Genomic DNA, 22,524 nt, shown 5'->3' with positions numbered 1-22,524 from the left:
GACTGTTCTCGTAGCTTTATTGTTGGTTGGTGTATACTTAGCATCGTTAGAGGACTGTGTTTTCTCTGCACGATATGTAATGGAAATTTTGATCCTGTGATATTTCACCATTTGAGCTAAAAAAAACGCACCCCCTCTAACGGAACAATCCAACGCAACGGCGGGTCTGAGGCGGCACCTTCAATTATGTAAACAAAGGCTGACACTTAGACATATTTAGAGTAATATGCTTGTTTGTGAGAATTAAAAAAAAAATATTAGTAAGGTGTAAATAATAATTATAATAATAATTTGAAAAAAAAAAACATTTAGTTTTTTATTTATTTATAACTGTAATTTCTTTAGTGCAAGAAAAAGCCCACATATCAGTAATCAAATAAGTGTTTGCTTTTTCAATGATTTAAAATTTTGCATCATACAGGCACTTCACCCCAAATGAAAGGCATGTCATTATTCACCCTCATGTCAAAGTTTTGTTTTTGTGTTTTCTGCAGAACACAAAAGATATTTTGCAGAACATTGTGATCCAAAGAACATTGGACCCCTTTGGCTTTCATTGCATATGGACAAAAATGTATGAATCTATCTTTAAAACTAGCCCTTTAATTTGCAGTTATCATTTTTGTAATATGCTGAATGGGATTTGCCTTTGATTTTGACATTCAAAAAGCCCACGTGCAGCCATAACATATGTAAATTATGTAACAGGGCCTGAGAATATAAAATGCTGACCTGTTGTAAAGCATCACGGTGTTAAATGCTGCCGGTCCCATCACAGACCCCATGCTGTTCTAACAGCTCAGTCCACATGAATGAGCCATTTGCTAGAAGTTTGCTTTTCATTCATGCCTTCTCAGAAGCATTCAGACTCTGTTTAAGTTTGATGGGTTGGTAAGCAGGATTATAGATTTACTGAACCTGTATTTTAAACTTTTTGAATGCATTTGTTTGTTAAAGGCAAGACACCTCGGGTGAATAGGCTAAACGTTTGGACTAATAGATATCACCGCACTTCCCCAGATGATTAATCACAGTACAGTGAGACAAGTGTTTTGTATTAAAAGTTTTCTGAAATGTTATGTTTAAATATGCAAATGTGGCATTATCTCTAATTTGCATACATTTCCAGAATATAAATCCAAAATTCTCGTTTCATTTTAGAGACTGAGGAGGTGTTGGATGTCTTTGTTTATGAGTCTCACTCCATAAGCAATAAGTGAAATAAATAAATAAATGTTCGCCATGTTTTAGGAACACCATGTTATATAAATCAGAGAAATGATACAAACTTGCAGCAATGACAATAAGAAACAATTTTGGGTTCACTTTCAATTAACATATATATAATTATATATAATAACAGTTGTGAAGAACATTTGAATAAACTTAACTTTTCCATTATAAAATAAATACATAAATAAATACATAAACAAACATTTTGCCCAGTGGAAATGTTTCATGAAAGCTAAAGGTTCCTCATGAAACCATCAATATCAATACCTTTATGAACTAACCACTCTGTAAAAAATCTTCATAATGTAGATAGGAATAAAACTGGGGCGTTTGGTGTATGCTGCTGAAGCAGAGAGAGTATTTATTTATTTGTTTGTTTGTTTGGATTTGTATATAAATATCTGGAGGAAGATGTTTAGGAAGCAAAATAGGCCGAAATCTGAAAACTGACCAGTGCATGGAGAGAGAGATAAAAACAATAGTTTTTCAACAATACTGAAATTTGTTCACCCAAAAAGAAAAACTTCTGTCATGATTTGCTTTCTTTCTTGCATGGAACAGCAAATGAGATGTGAGAGTGAGTAAATGATGACAGAATATATTTATTTGAGGGGAAACTGTTTTTTTTTTTTTTTTTTTTTTTATCATTTTGACACATTAAAGGAAGGAAATGGCTCTCTTGCTGAAGTGTACTGTATGTTCTCATTCAAGTGCATGTTGTCAGTTTGCTTCCTCTGGATGAATGAATGCTAAAATAGTGTTGTTATTGATCACAGGCGGTGGCCGTTAAACTCTAGCACTCCTCCGTGTACTCTGATGGCTGTTCAGTCATTCACACGTTCCTGCTGGATGTGTCACCTCCACACTTCTGTAAAGGCTTGTAATCAGCCCACACTGTCACCACAGTCCATCCAGAGCAGTTGGGGGTTTTTGGCGGGTGTTTCACCTCCTTCACACTCCCTCAAAAAACAACAGGGCTCCAAATGAGTTTGTCACAGCTGCAGTTCCTTCATTTGTTCTGAAATCATTATATGGGTAAATGACACTGCAATCCATTTAAAGAAACGAAGAAATGGAGAAACATTTGAAGAAATAAGGAATTATATTTTGCTTAAAGAAAATGAAGCCTTCTTACAATATTTAAATACACACACTCTTTGACAGTATTTGTTGTGCTGAATTAATGCTAATGGCAAGGTGACTGAATAATGGGAATTACAAAAAAAAAAAAAAAGTCTAGACGCATACTAGTAAAGCAAAGTTGAGAGAGAGGACAATGTGCCTAAATGTCACAAAGCAAATAAGGCTATAAACAGCTTCATTTTCATTTTGCAGTATATACATACATATATATAAATGTTGAACATGTTTTGAAATTCACCCCATATCTATTTAAAATGTCACTGTCAAATTTATTTATAGAGCAATATTAACATGAGTTGACCAACGTGCTTACAATAGTAGAAAGAGTAAACACTAAAATAATCATTTAAAAGTGTCTCAGAAGTTTAAGGTGGATAAGATCTTTGGAATGTTTTTGAAAGAAATATCTCCTGCTCTCCGAGGCTGCATTAACTTGATTAAAGTTAAAAACAGTAAAAACAGCAATATTGTGAAATAGTATAATTTTAAATAACTGTTTTCTATTTAAATATATGTCAAATATAAATCATTTCTATGATGGCAACACTGAATTTTCAGCAGCCATTACTCCAGTCCAATCATTCTTTGATTTGGTGCTCAAGAAACATGTCTTATTATTATCAATTTTGAAAGTTGTGCTTAATATTTTACTTTTGAACTTCAAAACAACCTAAATAAAATAAAACTCACCTTAACCAAAAAACAAACAAACTAACACAAAAAACATACTTTTTTTTTTTTTTTTAATTTTACCTCATTACTTTTTAAAAAAAAACATTCATTTTGAGGGAATTTTACTGAATCATTTATTTAGAACATCCCAGATCTTGTGATTAATTACTGCAACACTAATCTCTTTTTAATCGGTTAGTTGAACGGTAGTCACGTCCAAAAATCTGCTTCTATTGTTCTTACATCATGCCACTTCTCAATAAACAAACACAAGAACATAACATTGTGCTTAGTATATTGATAAATAACAATCCTGTGTCAATGACTTCAATATTTCTCAACTTTGCCAACATGCTGACAGCATCCTATAAACACATGTGTGTTGCGTATAGGCAGAGTTTTTTTTTTTTCTGAATTACAGTCAACCCTTTTCCCCCAAACCCTACACCCCTCCACACACGTGCCTGCATGAAGGATCAAAGACTCGGTCGCTCATTCCATCTTGATGGATAGCAGATGGAAAGACTTGCTGTTCCTGAAAGGCATGTGTCTGGTTTAGATCTTTGAGAATATACCTGCATATACAACAGAGAAATTATGAGCATGACATATGACAGAATGATTGCGCAATTTTGAGTCAAGATCTTGACCAAATCATAATTTCTTTTTCTTTCATAATGCATAAACAGTACTCAAGATGATCTGAAGACAGCATTGCAATGCTAGTTTATTTTGTGGGTGGTTGTCAAGGTGTTGTTATGCCGTTGTTATGCTGTCTTTTGGGTGGACTTTAGTGGATCCCTAGTTACAGAGGAGGTGTATGACTAACAGTTCAAACTCACAGTAACTCTTTCTACGAGAACAGATTCGGTAAATTATGCTGTTATTATTTAACCTGTGTAAGTCTATTAGTCTGTTAGAGCTTCAAGAATACCTTTGTAGCTGTTGACTTCTGTAAGTTATTGCTTCAGGTCAGCGGAGTAATGTCACGCTCTGCGTTCATGTGATATTTTACACCACTTTCAAAATGAACACCTAAAGCAGGAAAACCCTGTTTAGCCTCCTCGGATTTTAAATGGATATGTTCAAAATATAATATATATTTCCATACTATCCTTACTATCTCTGCAGTATAGACTATGGGCTTTTCTACTTTTGCAATGAAGTTGCAATTTAGTGCATTTAAAACAATTAAAATTATAATCAAGTACTTTACATGTGCTTTAAGAAACATACGTATACCTCTTTAAAAACAACAAAATATGAGTAAGACTTTAAATGCGACATCATTACTTTTTAAAACGGCTGCCTATGTGTGTTACGAAGCAGTCATGAGTATAAGTGGCCTTTTATTATATTAATAATGTATAAATAACTCCAAGTACGTTTTTTATTAATCATATGGTTTGATGCACACTACAAGTGCACATTTAAGCACACTTCTTTTTCACAAGGGTATACTGCGCAATATATGCAACAGAGGAAACTGTGGGACTGTATCTCAGAGCACCGACAACAATGAATCGTAAAGCTAACAATTCTCTATTAAGGAGAAAAAATTAAAATAATACAAAAAAACACATAAAGAACTAAAAATTATATATATATATACAGTGTGTGTGTTTGTATATATATAATATATATATATACAGTGTGTGTGTTTGTATATATATATATATATATACAGTATGTATGTTATATCGTATTATATATATATATATATATATACATACACTGTATATATATATATATATATATATACATATATATATATATATATATATATATATATATATATATATATATATATATACACACACACACACACACACAAACAGGGATAAAAGCATCTATTCTCTTTTAGTTAATTTCTATATTTTCACACTACATATCAGTTCCATTGTATTATTAATAATTGTATTAAGCCTATTAATAATACATTGTATTATTTTGCTTTCATGGTGGAAAGGAAAAAAGCCTAATGGCTATATTGAAGTAATGATTCATTCAGTACGTGAGTCACATGTTGATTCAAACATGTAAATATTATGCCCACCAACAAACTTTAACAGCTTAACCATTCTTATATTTGCCATGCCTAGTTATTTCCACTCTGCGACCCACATTTTGAAAACCACTGCTCTGGAGTTTCATGTCATTGTGTAGCTGTAGCATTGATATATATCCACACAAAAATGACTGGAATAGCAGAAAGACACTAATTAGAAGGGGGAGACCGCACACTTTTTGGACATACATGGGGTTTATCTACACTACATGTCACTACTTTACCTCCATGCCAGTATATGATGCTAAAATGTCCCTAGTGATAATGTCATGGACAGAGGCAGGTCTGGGATCAGCTGATTGCAGGGAATCTGCAGTGTCTGCTGACCTCAAAGCCACACAAAAGTCTTGTTGTTGTCCTTTAACTTGTTCTTCACCCTCGATTAAAGTCTAAATCATTGCAGCCTTGTGGAGAAAGACAAAGGTAAGTGAAAATGTGTGATGTAGGCCACTTTGAATTTGAAGCATTGTGTGAACATTAAGCACACGTGATTCATTTAAAGGGCCAGTTCACCTTTGCAATCGGTTACCAGGTTCTTCTGTAATTGTAAAAGAGCAGCTTGGACATTCTACTAAACAACTCACATTTGTATGTTCCATGGGAAGACAAATTATAAGTCTACTTGGTTTGTCCTAATATGATCGTTTAAAAAATAACAGCATTCAGTTCTTGTAATGAAGTCTGATATAACCACTGTAGGTCTATTTTCGTATTTCATAGAGAATTAGCTTCTTTATGAGAAATGATGGGAATTTTGCAATCACGTTATTACGAAACCCAATTAATGTGTTATTTCTTCAACAACTCATTACAAGTTCTTCCCCAAAAAAACAAAAACAAAAAAAAAAAAACACCAAAAAAAAAACACATATACAAACCCAAAAAAACACAAATAAAACACATATATAAAAATCTCAAAAATGTTATTGAGAGATTTCTTGTTTAAAAAAAAAAAAAAAAAAAAAAAAAAACTTTTTCACTCCCAAAACTGTAGCCTTTTAATACTGTTCCAGCCAACTATGCAGGGTGCAAAACATTATTTACCATTACCTTTTTCACATAGCTCTGAAAATTAATTGGTTCAAAAAGTGAAGCACAATCAGCAAGCAGTTAATTGTTATGCTTTACAATTCCAATATAAGACTCAATGTCACCACTAAATGAAGGAAAGAAAAAACTGTTATAAAAAAATAAATTGAGGCCACACTGCATTTTTAATCAAGCATCCCTTTTATTACCTTTCACCTGTTTTACAAAAAATGAAATATCAGTGTTAATGAAATAAGCAACAGTATAGAGTGTGATAACAACAGATGAGGAGGATGCCTCTGTCTGAGCAGCACTTAAAGAATTGCTTGCAGTGGTGTTTAGCACAGATTTAACCCGTCTTTCACCCACGATACCATAATATGCCCCTCATTACAACAGGCCCCCAGGAAAACAAATACTAAACCGAGCATAATTAGTCAGGAAAAGCATTTATTGGTTTAAAACCGATCTCTTGCATGTGCCTCTGAATTTAAGGGTTTCAAGACAAGAGCTGAAAACATAGTGAATGTCAGTAGATTTATTTTATTAACAGTTATATTATTTTTAAAACAACAAATATCCTCAATGTTTCTTTATACGAAAGGATAAAAACCTCTCTGGTCGAAGAGGGCTAACAAAAAGTAGTATTCAAAGTATTTGGACTGAGAATGGGTCAAATGAAACGTCAACGAGTTTAACCGTCTCGTCTTTCGGAAGCCTTTGCTCTGTATGTCTACTGAATATGAGGAATGCCACAGCATTAGAAAGGATCCGGCTCACTGAGTGCACGTCGTCAGGGTGTTTCTGGGAGAACGGGAGCCCAGGCTGGAGTGTGAAGGGATTGTGGACTGGTTTAACTGGAGATCACATGGTAGATCAGGTGTAGTAAACAGGGCTGGAATCAAACGCTGGGTTAATCTGGTATGATGTCATGTGGCTTTATGAGAGCACACCGAAGTCTTCCTCATTTCATTACAGTTTATAATTAGAGTATAATTTATCCCCATCATCCTGAAACAAACAGACATTAGGGCACTTGTTTAACATAACTTGTTCAGGAGCAAACATTACCAAATACAGAAGTCAACAGAATGAGCAAGCATAGAGTCACTGGAAATTAATTTTCTGCTATTTCTGTGAACTATAGCTATATATATATATATATATATATATATATATATATATATATATATATATATATATATATATATAAATAAAATGTAAGAAAAAAAAGCTTATATAGGTAATGTTGGTTAAAAGCCAAGTGTAAAATGTATAACATTGATAGTTTTTTTTTCTTTTTTACTACAGTGACTTGATCTAAGAAACACAAAACTAGAATACAGTTAAGGGAGAGAGAAAAAAAAAAGAAAAAAGGAACCTACCCTTTCATTTCCCTTTGTAAGCTGTCTGTTGACAGACTGAAGCAGCTCTTGTAGTTCCTGTACTGTCTGATTCAAGCCTGCAGTCATCTTCTCCTTACGGTCAATCTCCTCCTAAGAACACGAGTCAGACAGATATTTTTAAAATGTCACAATTTTCCAAAGGCTAAAATCTATGACCACACTTGCAGTGTTTTAGTATCACTGAGATACTTACAGAGTTAATATTGTATATTTTCATTTAAATTTTCATTACTGTTTTCTGTTTTATATAATTGTAAAGTATGTATAGTTTTATTATACATTGGATTTAGTTATATACTTTAGTCAATAGTGTTTTTATTAATATTAATTATTAATTATATATTATAATTAATTAGTTATTGTACATCAAGTTAAACCTGATTAAAATGATGAATGTTGCCTTGTAAACTTGGTGAATTCATTTTTTATTTTTTGTTACATGAAATCTGTTTATGGTCAATCGATTAAAAAAGTAGCTAATTGATCACATTTTTTTCTGAAATTAATCATGATTAATCCCAACTGAGTTTTTAAAAACAAATTCAAATCCCAACAAAATCACAACCCATATACAAAATAATAAACACAAACAACAAATACAAAACAATCTTAAAACAACTTTTTGGTAAAAGCAAAGTCAATGCCGGGATACGTATATCACTGAATCTAATAATACTACAACTGATGTCTCTATGAAATAGTTTTTTCCTCTAATATTTAACCACTGACTACAGCCATCCAACATTACAGTATAATTAAGAGCTATGAATTTTTACATTTATTAGACTTTATAAAATAATAACTTCTAATTTAAATGAACTTAAAACGATCTTCACATAAACCCATTATAATAAATGTCATATTCCTGTGTAGGAAATATACAGAAATTCAATAAAGTTATCGAACACTAAATTATAAATTAAATAAAGATGAATCCTTAAAGCTACAAAAGTTACTGATTTCCTCTTTTTTAATTTTTTTAGTTTTTGGATTAACAGTCATCACAGCAGCTGGGTTATAAGTTTATTTCTGCTGCTATTATTTTAAGAGCTGCCGCTGCTGAACACTTTACCTTTTCTGACCCTCTTTAGTTCTTAAAGTCTCTATAATGAGCCGACGAGAAGAATCGGGTGTGTTAGATGAGGGAGACAGTGCTTTATGTGAATACTAATGCCTATGACTTTTCAACAGTACTGTGTGTATGCATGTATGCAAATGTAATGCAACCCTATAAAATAGTGGCATTTACATTTATGATCATTATAAAGTGTTTCAAGTCCAGTAACCACTGGTGTAGTTCATCTCATTAACCCACTCACATCTGACAACCAAAAACTGTCCACACATTAACTTCTCACCGTTTGCGTGAGGCTGCTGGTCTCTATCAGGTCAGCTTGGCCTGCTTCTTTAATGATCTCTGCCTGAATCAACTCCAGAGCCTGCTGGGCCTGTGACCAGGTGACACAGCACACAATGAGAGAAAGAAAATAACTTGATGGCTAACAAGCTTCTTAACCACTTTTAAAATGTGGATGGTTTAACAGAAAGTTCCTCCTGCATCACAAGCTTTACCTTATAAAGATCTCCAGCCACTTTCTGTCGCTCACTCTCCTCCGTCTCAAGCTTACACAACGTCTCAGTCAGCCGAGTCTTAAGCTGAATAAAAACCCAAAGCAAATATCACTTTACTGACAAGTCAATGATGGGGCTCTTAAACGGATAGTTCACCTAAAATGAAAATCCTTTACTCACCCCAACTCTTTCAAAACCTGTGTCTTACTTTCTTCTGTGGAGCAGAAAAGGAGCTATTTAGAGCAGAATGTCCAAGCTGCTCTTTTTCATCAAATAAAAGTTGAGCGTAGCTGTCAGGATTTTCAGTAAATATTAACCATGTTGAATAGAACAGACTATTTTAGTGCATTTTGGTTTCCAGCTGGTCCCTATTCACTGCTACTGAATGGAAGAGAGCAGCTCTGACACTCTGCTAAACATCTCCTTTGGACTTCCACAATACAAAGAAAATCATACAGGATTGGAATGACATGAGTAAATGGCAGATTTTGGGAAGAACTATCCATTTAAGGAATACAGTTAACTGTACTGAATACTTGAGAAAAAAAAATAAAAATAAATAAGTACTCCGACATAGAAATGGACATTTAAATTGTGGAAATCTAAGTTTCCTTTGCAAAAGGGTGAAGCAGGTGATGTCTAAATGTCAAAAACGCACAAACACTGAGGATTTGACACTAGTTCAGAGAATAAAAGGTGAAAGAACATACAAATGGACAAACATTTTACACTAGAATAAAATAAAACAACCACACTACTGTTCAGAAGTTTAAAGTTGAAGAGAGATTTTAAGGCTTTTAAAGAAGTGTCTTATGCTCACCAAGGTTGCATTTAGTTGATCAAAAATACAGTAAAATCATTGATTTGATTAAATATATTATTACGATTAAAAATATACTTTAATGTTTTGTTCATTGTCATTTACTCCTGTGGGAATTTTCAGCATCATTGCTCCAGTCTTCAGTGTCACATGATCCTTCAGAAATCATTCTAATATGATGATTTGATGCTCAAGAAACATTTCTCATTATTACCAATGTTGAAAACAGCTGGGCTGCTTAACATTTTTGTGGAAACCATGCATTTTTTAAAGATTCTTTTGATAATCAGAAAGCACAAGAGTACAGCATTTATTTGAAATATATATATATTTGTAAATCTAGTAGTAAGGACATTGTTAAAATAGTCCGTGCGTCATCAGTGGTCCAACCGTAATGTTATGAAGCTACAAGAATACTTTACTTTGATTTCATCAAAAATACCTTAATTTGCATTCCAAAGATGAACAAAGCTCTTACTGGTTTGGAACGACATGAGGATGAGTCATTAATGACCGAATTTTCATTTTTGGGTGAACTATCCCTTTAACCGTCACTTCTGATCAATTGCCAAACAAAAGTATTAAATAATAAAAAATATTAATGAGCCCAAAATCTTTTGAACAGTAGTGTGTGTAACAGACAAGAGCTGAGCCTTTAAGAATGTGTGTGTGCTTGTGTGTGCATTTCCAAGTTTTAAGCAAAGGTGGCAGTAAGTTAAACTGTGACCGCAGAGGAAACAGAGTAAGGTATTAGATGACAGATCAACACATCGTAACTTTGGCAAGGTGTACCTGTCATCTTTAATGTTTCATATGATCACGACTTGATTTATTGCTAAATTAACAGCAATTTATGTCATTATTGGAGCATGACAGTGTAATTATTGGGAAATGAATTCACATTTACAACTGAACAAATGGGTAAAAATTAGAGATAACAGATAGTAAGCCCTTGCCATAAAGTCCAGGCCTTTGAAGCGAGCGCCCTCACCCACGTGAGCTCAGAGGAGAAAGAGAAAGCTACTTCAGTTTAACCAGGGGGACATCTTACCAAATTCAACTCCTCATTCTGCCTGACGGCCTCTGTGTACGAGCCGTTGAGTTTGCTTTGCAACTCAGTCAAGAGATCTCTGAGCTGAAATGAAGTTTGAGATGTTGAAGGAATGAGTGGCGCTGAGAATATGGGTGGTGGCTTTGGAGGAATTGTCTGAATTTGATTTATTAATTTAATAAATAAGGGACTTCCTATGTCATTTCTAACACGGAAGATCAAGACTTGTAATGTTCTACTGAAGAAATGTTATGTTCCCTGAGAAACTTCCAGGAAAGCTGAGCATTATTGATTACCACAGAAACAAATTCTGACTCTCTTACAATAGAAGTAATTGTGGCAATATTTAAACCCTCTACTTCGAAGGAAGGAAAAGTCTAAATTTCTTTCTCTGGTAATCGACAGCGTGCTGTAAAAGCCGGAACATTCCTTCAAGACAGTTCTATCCTCAGTCCAGACAATAAAAGCGTTCTACAAAGATCTGCAGGTTAATGAGAGCATTGGAAAGATCACGTCAAGTATGTCAAATTCGTTCATCACTGATAGCTGCGATAGCTCGGACTGAGGATAGACAAGTAGATACCAACCCTTCAACAGATTTTAGTTTAGCTGCAAAAATCTAATGTGTTAGACATTTAAAAACGACAACCACAAAAAAAAAAAAACTAAAATATAAGAGTACGAGAGAAGCATAAGCATGCAGTGCATCTTCTGAATGTCTTTAGTATTTGTGTTTACCTCTCTGACCTCTGAGACATAGGTGGCGCTCTCACGCTCTGCTCTCTCCAGTTCAGCCTCCAGGTGCTGTTTGTCTCGCCTCAACTACAATATATACATTGCAAAGCAGTATTCAAAGGCATATTCTTCAGCCCAGAGCTATTTTGTTTGTCAAATTCAAGATGCAAGTAGTAAAGCGTTCGAGAGCTGATAAAGTGAAAGCAAACTCACACTCTCCACATCTCCATCTGAGCTCAGTCTGTCCACTTCCTGTTCCAGCGCAATTACCCTCTGAGTCATCTAAACACCAAAAGCATCACATTTATACTTTGCAGTCTAACTTGATTAATCTTAATAAATCGCTAGGTCACAGTGAAAAAAAAAAAACACTATTATACACTATAACATATATACACTATTATTGTTTTTTTTATGAGCATAAGAGTTGTCTCTTATAAACATTACAGAAAAACACTATAACTTATAATATAATAACATATAATAGATTCAAAATGCATTGTGATGCAATGAATCCGACTGAATGCATCAACTGCCAAATGCAATAATTAATTTACTAAAGTAGTACTTTCTAATGATGCACTGCAGGATTTATTATAGAATCATAATCATAATTTTTGCATTAAATCGGACTAAAATGTCAAAGGAGTAGTGTAGGTTTGAGGAAAGGCAACGTAGTGTGTTTGTTTTTACCAACCTCTCTGAGATCAGTCTGTGACTGCTCCAGCTTCTCCCTCCAGCGCGTCTCCTCCTGCTCCACACTGCTCTGTAGCCGCTGCAGGATCCCTTCCTGTGCACCAACACCATCACTACCCACCCCTCAGCCCACTGCTGCTAACAAACTGTCAGGTGTCCAACATTTACACACAGCATGAACACAACTCACCGTCTCTGCTAGCACTTTCTTGTACGTCTCACAATCTTTCTGTAGACCTTTCTGGGCCTCCTCAGCCTCCTTCAACTTTTCTGCTAAAGCCTGCCCCAAAAAAAAACAAATCTTGAACTCTTCTGAACGTTTATGCACCAACTTGATTCATGGAGCTGGATATTTACAATGCATCTGTACCTGGGCATCTCCAGCTCCTGAAGCAGGAGCAGAGGTCACTTCTCCAGCCGACGTCTCAAACTTCTGTAGCCACTGCTGGTGGTTCTGCACAATCAGAATGTAAATGTACATTAGAGGATTCTGCAATCATGCACATGCACATTTCTACACAGATGTGAATCCTGTTTCAGTATATTAGGATGGGGAGGTGAAATAAATTACTTGTGCTTTCCTTGCAAAACTTAACGTAACATTATTTTTTCGCTGTGCATGCATGCGTGTGTGTGTGTGTGTATTGTGCACCTGGTCGGTGGGCAGTGGCACGTGCGGCAGGAGTCTGTGCAGCAATGCTCGGCATTCGGCCTCCGCTGACTCCAGCACTGTCTGATGCTCCTGTGGAAAAACACAGATCAAACACTCCATCAATCAAACTGCTTAAAGCTGCTCCAATAACACTTCAAGGGTCAGTTACCACTCCATAATCCACACCACAAAAACTGTGCCTAGATCTCTATCAAGCCACTGGTGCTCCCCACCAAAAAGTGACAGATTCCCCTATAAAATCCCTGTTGTTTAAGAAATTTCCCTCATTATCATCGTAAGTCATAAACTCTGATGTAATAATAATCGCATATATGCACACAAATGAGATACACAACTGTTTAGTCCTAGACATCAACATTCAGAGAGAAAAAAAAAAAAAAAAAAAAAAAACTTTTGTATATTCATTTATAACACTTTTAAACCTCTACCCTTATCAACACATACCAACAAGAAACATCTAAAACCCAGCACTGAATCAGAGTAACTCGAAAAGAAAATAGTTTTAAAAAAAATTGTAAAACACCATATATTTAAAAAGTATATTTAAAAATAAATGAACAAAACTAAATATAATCTAGACATTTCCAAACATTACTAGCTTTTAAAGTCACCATAATACATTGAAACATTTACTTCAATAATGTGCTGCATTTCCAATGAAACGGGATATTTTACAAGAAAAATAATCGTGAACTTTAAGTAGTCAAGTAAAACAGGATATTTAAAGGGAAAGGTTCATTCAAAAACGAAAACTGTCATAATTTAATGTTCCCTCATGTTGTTCATTCTTCCACAGAACAAAAAAGTAGATATGTTGATGATTCTTCATAACCAGTTTATTTCTCAAAACATCTTTTATGTTCCACAAAAGAAAGTCATAAAGTTGACATGAGTAAATTATGACAAATTTCATTTTTGAATGGGTTAACCCTTTAATTAGAAAAAAAGTAGGAGTTTATATCCATTGGGAATTGCCTGGATTGTGATTAGTCAGTGTTACACAACAGAATGGATCCAGATCAAATAAAAATACTAACCAATGTATCACATTTTGATTAGAAAAAGATTAGAATTTATTTGGTATTTGGAATAACATGCACTGATGATTTTTCTTCACAATAAGGTCTTGAACATGCAATAAACTAAACAGGGTCAATTTGATTTCATTTTGCTTTAAAGGCCAAATAACAAAACTTTTTTTTTTTATGCATTTAACTATATTGAACAGACCCACAAAAGAGTTTGAAAAGAACATAACAGAGATCTGGGGAATGCTGAGTTTGTCCAGCAGGTGCAGCTGGAGATGACTGAGAGCAGATGTCCACACACTGGACAGTACATGCCGTCCACTCGACTAGCGACAGCAGCCCCAGCCACAGCAGAATTACTCATGATGTAAGCAGGGTTAGTTATAGCTTCAGGACCGTTTATAGAGTCACTGGTTACTCTATGCCTCGCTACATTTAGATGAGCGCTCAAGCCCATGAAGGGGCAGGAGTTTCTGGTTACTGACAGGTCTACACACACCTGGCAGGAGGAGAGAGATGGTGAGACCTTAAAATGTGCTGGGAGAGCGAAACACGGGATGGATGCAATCAAACTAATAAAACATCTTCCAAAAAAAAAAAAAAAAAAAAAAAAAAAAAAGAAGTCACTCTGTGTGCCTTTGGATTTGTTCATTTTCTACCCGAATTTGCTGTTTTTTGGAACGATTTTAATTGGTGCCGACGGAGTAGTGGAAAGAAGGTGGTGTGATCAGCATGCTGGGAAAGAGGAAATCAGGGGAGGTCAAATGACACAATGGGCATGAAATGATTCTTAATCTAATAATTAAAAAAAAAAAAAAAAAAAAAAAAAAAAAAAAAAAAAAGAGGATGAAAAAATAGCTGCACACTCATTTCAGTTGTCTTGTTTAAAAAAAAAAATGTAAAAAACAAAGGAGAATTTAAAACCAAACAAGATTCAGCCAAAATTTCTGAACAAATTTCAAAGCACATTCACAAGTTTGCAGCTTTTTACAGCTCTCAGCATTCAACGTAGTGCATTAGTAGCATGCAGCTGAGCAGTTCAGAGTTATAAAATGAGTATGCAGCCATTCATGAGGAAGTTAATAAGGAATGAGAACTTCACTGGTCAATAAATGGCAGAGGCTTATTGGAGATGCTTTGATTTGACTCTAGAGTGAAGTAGTTTGGGAGTTGTGGTGCGAACCTTGACGCTCTTGGCGAGTTTTCCCTGAAGCATGGTCTCGGTGGCTGACAGTGCCTCCATAGCGCTCCAGTTTTTCTCCCGGAGCTCCTAGTCAGTTTCAGAGAAACACCACTTTCAGTTCAGCCTACACTTTTGCCAAACAAACGACTGTCCCATTCATTTTGCCATTTATAGAACCATGTATACAGCCCAAAACCTAACAATGACCAAACTTGTCCTGCAACTCAAGAATTACAAGAAAAAAAAAAAAAATGAAAATGTACCATGAAGAATGTTCAGCTAAAAAGCAGTGGAACAAATGCATGATATTCAAACAGATTACATCATAGAACACCTAAAATAAAATAAATAAAAATTACTGAGGTGATGTACACAAGTGCTCCTAGACCATCTAAATCAGCGGTTCTGTTTGTGTGATACGACAGTGATCTCAGACTTTATCCTGATCACCTATCAGAGTGGATGTAGAAAAAGCAAACGTTACCATTGGAGGAATTACCTATCAGCATGATACATTTTATGATGATCCACATTAACTAAAAATAGTCACCTCCACAAGGGGAGACCACCACTATGTAGAAAAAAAAAAAAGAAGCCTTTTCCAGGTCATTGACATTACAATCTCATTTGAGTATATCTTATGTATTTTCATGGACATACAGGTCCTTCTCAAAAAATTAGCATATTGTGAAAAAGTTCATTATGAACAAAACTAAATATAATCTAGACATTTGTTCCATAATGTAATGATAAAAATTAAACTTTCATATATTTTAGATTCATTGCACACCAACTGAAATATTTCAGGTCTTTTATTGTTTTAATACTGATGATTTTGGCATACAGCTCATGAAAACCCAAAAAAAATTCTCAAAAAATTAGCATATTTCATCCGACCAATAAAAGAAAAGTGTTTTTAATACAAAAAAAGTCAACCTTCAAATAATTATGTTCAGTTATGCACTCAATACTTGGTCGGGAATCCTTTTGCAGAAATGACTGCTTCAATGCGGCGTGGCATGGAGGCAATCAGCCTGTGGCACTGCTGAGGTGTTATGGAGGTCCAGGATGCTTCGATAGCGGCCTTAAGCTCATCCATAGTGTTGGGTCTTGCGTCTCTCAACTTTCTCTTCACAATATCCCACAGATTCTCTAAGGGGTTCAGGTCAGGAGAGTTGGCAGGCCAATTGAGCACAGTAATACCATGGTCAGTAAACCATTTACCAGTGGTTTTGGCACTGTGAGCAGGTGCCAGGTCGTGCTGAAAAAACTAAATCTTCATCTCCATAAAGCTTTTCACCAGATGGAAGCATGAAGTGCTCCAAAATCTCCTGATAGCTAGCTGCATTGACCCTGCCCTTGATAAAACACAGTGGACCAACACCAGCAGCTGACATGGCACCCCAGACCATCACTGACTGTGGGTACTTGACACTGGACTTCAGGCATTTTGGCATTTCCTTCTCCCCAGTCTTCCTCCAGACTCTGGCACCTTGATTACCGAATGACATGCAAAATTTGCTTTCATCCGAAAAAAGTACTTTGCACCACTGAGCAACAGTCCAGTGCTTCTTCTCTGTAGCCCAGGTCAGGCGCATCTGCCGCTGTTTCTGGTTCAAAAGCACACGCCTGTGCACGGTGGCTCTGGATGTTTCTACTCCAGACTCAGTCCACTGCTTCCGCAGGTCCCCCAAGGTCTGGAATCGGTCCTTCTCCACAATCTTCCTCAGGGTCCGGTCACCTCTTCTCGCTGTGCAGCGTTTTTTGCCACACTTTTTCCTTCCCACAGACCTCCCACTGAGGTGCCTTGATACAGCACTCTGGAAACAGCCTATTCGTTCAGAAATTTCTTTCTGTGTCTTACCCTCTCGCTTGAGGGTGTCAATGATGGCATTCTGGACAGCAGTCAGGTCGGCAGTCTTACCCATGATTGCGGTTTTGAGTAATGAACCAGGCTGGGAGTTTTAAAAAAAGCCTCAGGAATCTTTTGCAGGTGTTTAGAGTTAATTAGTTGATTCAGATGATTAGGTTAATAGCTCGTTTAGAGAACCTTTTCATGATATGCTAATTTTTTGAGATAGGAATTTTGGGTTTTCATGAGCTGTATGCCAAAATCATCAGTATTAAAACAATAAAAGACCTGAAATATTTCAGTTGGTGTGCAATGAATCTAAAATATATGAAAGTTTAATTTTTATCATTACATTATGGAAAATAATGAACTTTTATCACAATATGCTAATTTTTTGAGAAGGACCTGTATATGCAGTTAACAATTATCACTGACACTTAAAAGTACTGACAACATTTGTAAGAAATGCATTTCTCAAAGGTTCTGGGATGCACAGCATCTGGTCAAGTCTTTAGAGCTGCCATTCAGATTCAAGTCACCTGCTTTACATGCTCATTAGCATGTGCATTAACACACATTAGCTTCTACAGGAAGAGAGCTGCTCAAGTCTCAACCTCGCTTAACTTACGTTGTTCTTCTTACGATGCAGCTCCACCGACTCCCTCAACTCGAGCAGCTCTTCCTGAAGGGCAGATAGCTGCCTGTCCTTCTCTGCCAGCCTGAAGACAGACACAGAGCAGAATGCGTATATTACGTAGGCATGATAAGCCTTTATTATACTAGAACATGTTTGAGATCATCAGCATATATCATAACTAATAGAACATGAATCTTACGCTGTTAATTCCTGGCTGGAAACTGCAGAAACGGCTTGCTTTGGGGAAAAAGAGACACACAAATACTTACATCAATGCAAAATACAAACTGAATGTCACAATGTCAACACATTTACCTGAAGTAGAGTTGAAGTTTTACATTCATAGTTTGTTATAGTTGCTTGCTGCATCTGATTTGAATTTCTCAACACTCTTACCTGCTGTTGTTGAATTTCCTTCTCCAGTTCTCTCCGCAGCCTCTCAACGTCCTGATCCTTGGCCTTTAACCTAAAATATACACATATGCATTACTGATCAGTACAACTCAACATTAATTTTGTCTGGAAAGCTCCAAAGGAATCTTGTACAATATAATAACTGTATGGCATCAATTTGTGGCCAAAAGATTAGAGAAAAATATAACATTTAGTAAAAGCTATAATTCAGGTTTTGCAAATGGATTATTCTCAAATATCACTTAAATTATGTTTTCAGAAATGAAACTCAATTTTAGGAACTGGCTTATGGAACCAAATTTGAGATCTTTGGGAAGATGGGTGATATGGCTAAAAATATTAATATTTTTTTCTACAACATTCAATATCCTCCAGATATTAATTTCATATTAAATCACCTTGATTTGTTCTATATCATGTAATATAATCCAGATATTTGTTTCATACCATTAATAGAGAACATTCCACATGTTTATTAGACCTTGAAAATGAATGTAAACATAACATTGTTTACAAGTAAACTCCAATTTGGGTCCCATAACATCCATTAACACTCTGTGTTTTGTGGTTTAAAAAAAAAAGGTTGGGAAAAAATAATCCATCGGGATTAATCGACAAGCAAAAGGCCATGTGACAGGAGTGGTACATACTGAACATGAAGCTCCTGGATTTTAGAGTTCAAGTCTGAGTTTGACTCCTGAGTTTCTCTGCTCCTCAGCTGGAGTTCAGTGTTCAGAGTCTCGACCTGCTGTTGTAGATCCTATGAACAACACACATAGAAGTCTCTAATACGTCATGCACCGATGGTTCTAGAGCAATGAATCGTCCAAATCAACAGAACACACTTACCTCCATTGCCTTCTTTCTCTCTGATTCTTTGTTCATCGCTGACTGCAAACTTTCCTCGACTGATCGAATTTTTTCATCCTTCTCCTGAATCCTGATCAAATTGGAAAAAGGTGAAATAAATCAGCACTCTGGAAATAGTTTCTGCCTTTATAAACTCACATTTTACATGATTTCTAAGTGTGTGTTTTCAAATGATAACAAATGGCATTCTTAAAGAAAAAAAAAACAACGCAGGATTTTAGGTGTAGAAGCATACACCTGCTTGCATGTGCACATCTCTTTGTGGCGTGTTTGAAATATTATATGGTGGATATAAATCCCCAGCTTCTTCCCCACTTTCTCTCCATATTTCACACACACACACACACACGGATGGAAAAAGCATGTCTTACATTATTGTGTGACTGATAACTAGTGTGTAAATAATCACACATCTTAACTTTGTATTTAAAGCAGCACATCAGTTACTTTCACTATGTATTAAAGTGTTGTCACTTGGCAGAGAGTGCACACTCTTTCTCTCTCTCACACACACACACCCATAGAGAAAGAGTGTATCCACATAGGCACATGTACGATGTAAAGTACAGATAACTGTAGTTAAATGAACGTTTACACGCTAGGTTTAAAAACTCTTTCTTGTTAGTTTTTTGTTTTTTCAGTCAAAATGATGGAAAAAATATGTATTTATCTGTTAGTGTTTCTAAAAAAAGTCAGTAAATTATTAAATATTATGTGTAACACCTGTCAAACAATCCCACCTTACAAATAAGACAAGATCAAGGTTTTTATACAGTAGTGACATTTCATAGAACAGCACACTGCTGATATTCATCTTAATTGACTGACTTTTTAATTTGTTTGTGGTGTATTTTTCAGCTGTGCTGAATGCAGAATGTTTGCTAAAGGAGTTTAGTATGTCATTAGTTATTTTTCTGCATGTTCTCGTTGAAACATACAGGGAGGCATTAAACTCTTGGGCTGAAAATGGGCCCCACTCTGGCCCTGGTTGTGACTATGTAACTTACTTCTGCTGTAGCTCTTCTAGCATCTTTTCTGACATTGTCTGGAAAAAATGTGTTGGAAAGAAACAGAGGACGAATGTGAGCGGGCAGCTTTGGCAGGCATTAATCACAATATCTCTCTCTGTCCTCCACAAACATGCCTGTGTGGTAATGGTACTCACTACCTGCTCTGTAGCATGTTTCTGTACTGCTTCCAGCTGCTGTTTCAAATCTTCATAATCATTTTTGATTGCCTGTGAAAAAAAAAAAAGGATTATTTAACTGCTGTTGTAAGAGCATTCATTGTGCTTTAGCTAGTTATACACACACACACATATACATATACATATAAATAAATAAACAAATAAATATAAATAAATAACTAACTAAATCACAAAAACTACATACATATAAATAAATAAGGAATTAAATTCTAAAAACTATTTCTTAAAACTTAAAAACTTCTTTAAGACTTCCTTGTTCACCTTCAGTTCATCTTCCTTATTGGCCACCTGAATGAGGCTGGACTCCAGCAAATTCTCCACCATTCTAACCTTCTCATCACGTTGCTGGAGGCTAAGAACACAAAACAACACCCATTAATTACTGATCATTAATAAACAATACATGGCACTGCATTTATAATGAAAACTTCCTGGTTGGAGGAACCTAAATTTGAGTCCTTTCAGACTAAATAGAGCTGTGATTGTATATCAATAAAAACAGTTAAATTCATGACAAACTTGCCAAATGTTACTAAGAAATGCAAAATTATAGCTCTAAATTATACTTTGTTTAATTAGGAATCTCGTTAATTTCTCAAGCGTGTCTACACTAAAATCCAGTCTAAACTAAAATGCTCATTTTCATATTGCATACTATATTGTCTTTAGTTTAGATACACTTATAATAACACACACACACTAACAAACTTGTATATATTATCTATTAATTTTTTTAAAACTTAAAACTTAACTTGTTTCAAATTTGTTTATTTATTTGAGATCAAAATGTATTGTTTCTGTTTTAAATACATGTTTATGATGCTGCAAATCTGGAAAAAAATACAACAACAACAACTATTAAGTTTAGCTTACTTTTATGCTAATATTTTAATATTATTGATACAGATTTTTAATAGTGGCCATAAAATATAATTGGTAATTTATAAAACTATTGTCTAATTTTAAATGTACTTTTTTGGAGTTTAATTTATTATTTGTTTTGCAAGAATTCTTCTTGTAAATATTATTGTTAATAATTTATAATACTGGTCTTACCTTGAAAACAGTAGGAAAAATGCTTGATTTAACTTACATATTTTTTTAGACATTTTTTTTATATGTAGACATATTGACATTTGTATTTTAATATCTATCTAACATAAAAATAATTGGGTCATCGGTATTGGCCTGATTTTTAACATCAGTGTAGCACTAGGGCAGTCGGTATTTTGTTTATAATTCTAAACGATTTCAATGCACTCACCTTTGCTTGAGTTGATCCATAGAAAGAGCCTGAAGAAAGAGAAGACACGACAGTGGTGTGCGTTAGTGTGAACGTGCATTAATGGATTAGTGAAAAGAAAAGCAACTGAAGTCAAACCTGCTCAGAAATCTGTGCCTGCAGATTCTGGAGGTCCGTCTTCACTGTCAGGTTCTCATTGTGTATGGCCTGCAGGGGCAGAAAGAGAGCCGTGTGATCATTATTCAGCGGAAATCACACTTCAGTTTAACTGGTGTGAGCTGGAACGAGGGTGGTGACACTTGCCTGCATTTTTGTCTCCCTGCCTGCACTGCTGCTCCTCTCAGCATTAAGAGAATCTTCTAGACTCTTCCTCTGTAGCTCTTTTTCAGCCAGCCTAATGAGAGACACATGCAAGATAACATAATGAGATTTAAGACAACTGACTGCCTTAAGCTGTTTCCCAACCATGTGAAGCATGATAAAGTGCCAAGAGATAAATCCGTTCCATGTTAGGACTTTTAGCTGAAAGTAGAAGGTCTTATTGGTCCAAAATCTCATTCTACATATCTGTATATTAAACAACACATACTGTACAGTCTAATAAACTGTTATTTTATTGCATCATGTAGCATTTAACTTGACGCTGAAAACTGACTTGTCAGGATACAGAGTCAGGCCTGTTTCACACCACAAGCATCAGCACTGTGCAAGTGAAGCAGCATGCTTTCACCAAGTGATATCTGGGCTGAAATATTGCTGGTTAAATACAAATGAATATTACAGTGTTTTAGATTTATAAGCTGCAGCCATTTGTTTTTGTGAAATTAAATAAATTAATTCATTACCATTCAAAAGCTTGGGGTCAGTAAGCATTTTAATAACAACAGTAACAATAATAATAAATATAAATAATATTAATGAAATTAATACTTTTAATCTGACCAAAAGTTACAGTAATACTGTTAACAAAAATAAATCTTTATTTCAAATAA

The 22,524-nt window shown here is 35.1% G+C and overlaps 1 protein-coding gene across 9 annotated transcripts in view; it reads right to left on the bottom strand.

Annotated features, from left to right (window-relative positions):
• Positions 1–6,327: 6,327 nt before the first annotated feature.
• Positions 6,328–22,524, bottom strand: part of LOC109107646 (kinectin) — a 30,759-nt gene continuing 14,562 nt past the window's right edge. The window contains exons 14-36 of one of the 9 annotated variants that reach the window (XM_042774374.1): positions 21,836–21,926; positions 21,671–21,739; positions 21,554–21,582; positions 20,551–20,641; positions 20,248–20,319; positions 20,090–20,127; positions 19,062–19,152; positions 18,863–18,972; positions 18,195–18,264; positions 17,998–18,035; positions 17,790–17,880; positions 15,310–15,396; positions 13,078–13,167; positions 12,796–12,879; positions 12,616–12,705; positions 12,427–12,519; positions 11,943–12,011; positions 11,742–11,816; positions 10,995–11,078; positions 9,124–9,207; positions 8,910–8,999; positions 7,531–7,641; positions 6,328–7,156 (exon numbers count right to left, since the gene is read on the bottom strand). In XM_042774374.1, the coding sequence (XP_042630308.1) occupies positions 7,118–7,156; positions 7,531–7,641; positions 8,910–8,999; positions 9,124–9,207; positions 10,995–11,078; positions 11,742–11,816; positions 11,943–12,011; positions 12,427–12,519; positions 12,616–12,705; positions 12,796–12,879; positions 13,078–13,167; positions 15,310–15,396; positions 17,790–17,880; positions 17,998–18,035; positions 18,195–18,264; positions 18,863–18,972; positions 19,062–19,152; positions 20,090–20,127; positions 20,248–20,319; positions 20,551–20,641; positions 21,554–21,582; positions 21,671–21,739; positions 21,836–21,926 (1,786 nt within the window). In that variant the 3' untranslated portion in view covers positions 6,328–7,117. Of the gene's footprint in view, positions 7,157–7,530; positions 7,642–8,909; positions 9,000–9,123; positions 9,208–9,303; positions 9,338–10,994; positions 11,079–11,732; positions 11,817–11,942; positions 12,012–12,426; positions 12,520–12,615; positions 12,706–12,795; positions 12,880–13,077; positions 13,168–15,309; positions 15,397–17,789; positions 17,881–17,997; positions 18,036–18,194; positions 18,265–18,862; positions 18,973–19,061; positions 19,153–20,089; positions 20,128–20,247; positions 20,320–20,550; positions 20,642–21,553; positions 21,583–21,670; positions 21,740–21,835; positions 21,927–22,524 lie in introns of those variants that run through there. The other 8 variants (XM_042774372.1, XM_042774373.1, XM_042774380.1 and 5 more) reach the window with 8 other exon arrangements.

The sequence above is a fragment of the Cyprinus carpio genome, chromosome A17, assembly GCF_018340385.1.
Source record: "Cyprinus carpio isolate SPL01 chromosome A17, ASM1834038v1, whole genome shotgun sequence".
Classification (NCBI taxonomy): Eukaryota; Metazoa; Chordata; class Actinopteri; order Cypriniformes; family Cyprinidae; genus Cyprinus; species Cyprinus carpio.
This window is presented reverse-complemented; position numbering and strand designations above follow the sequence as displayed.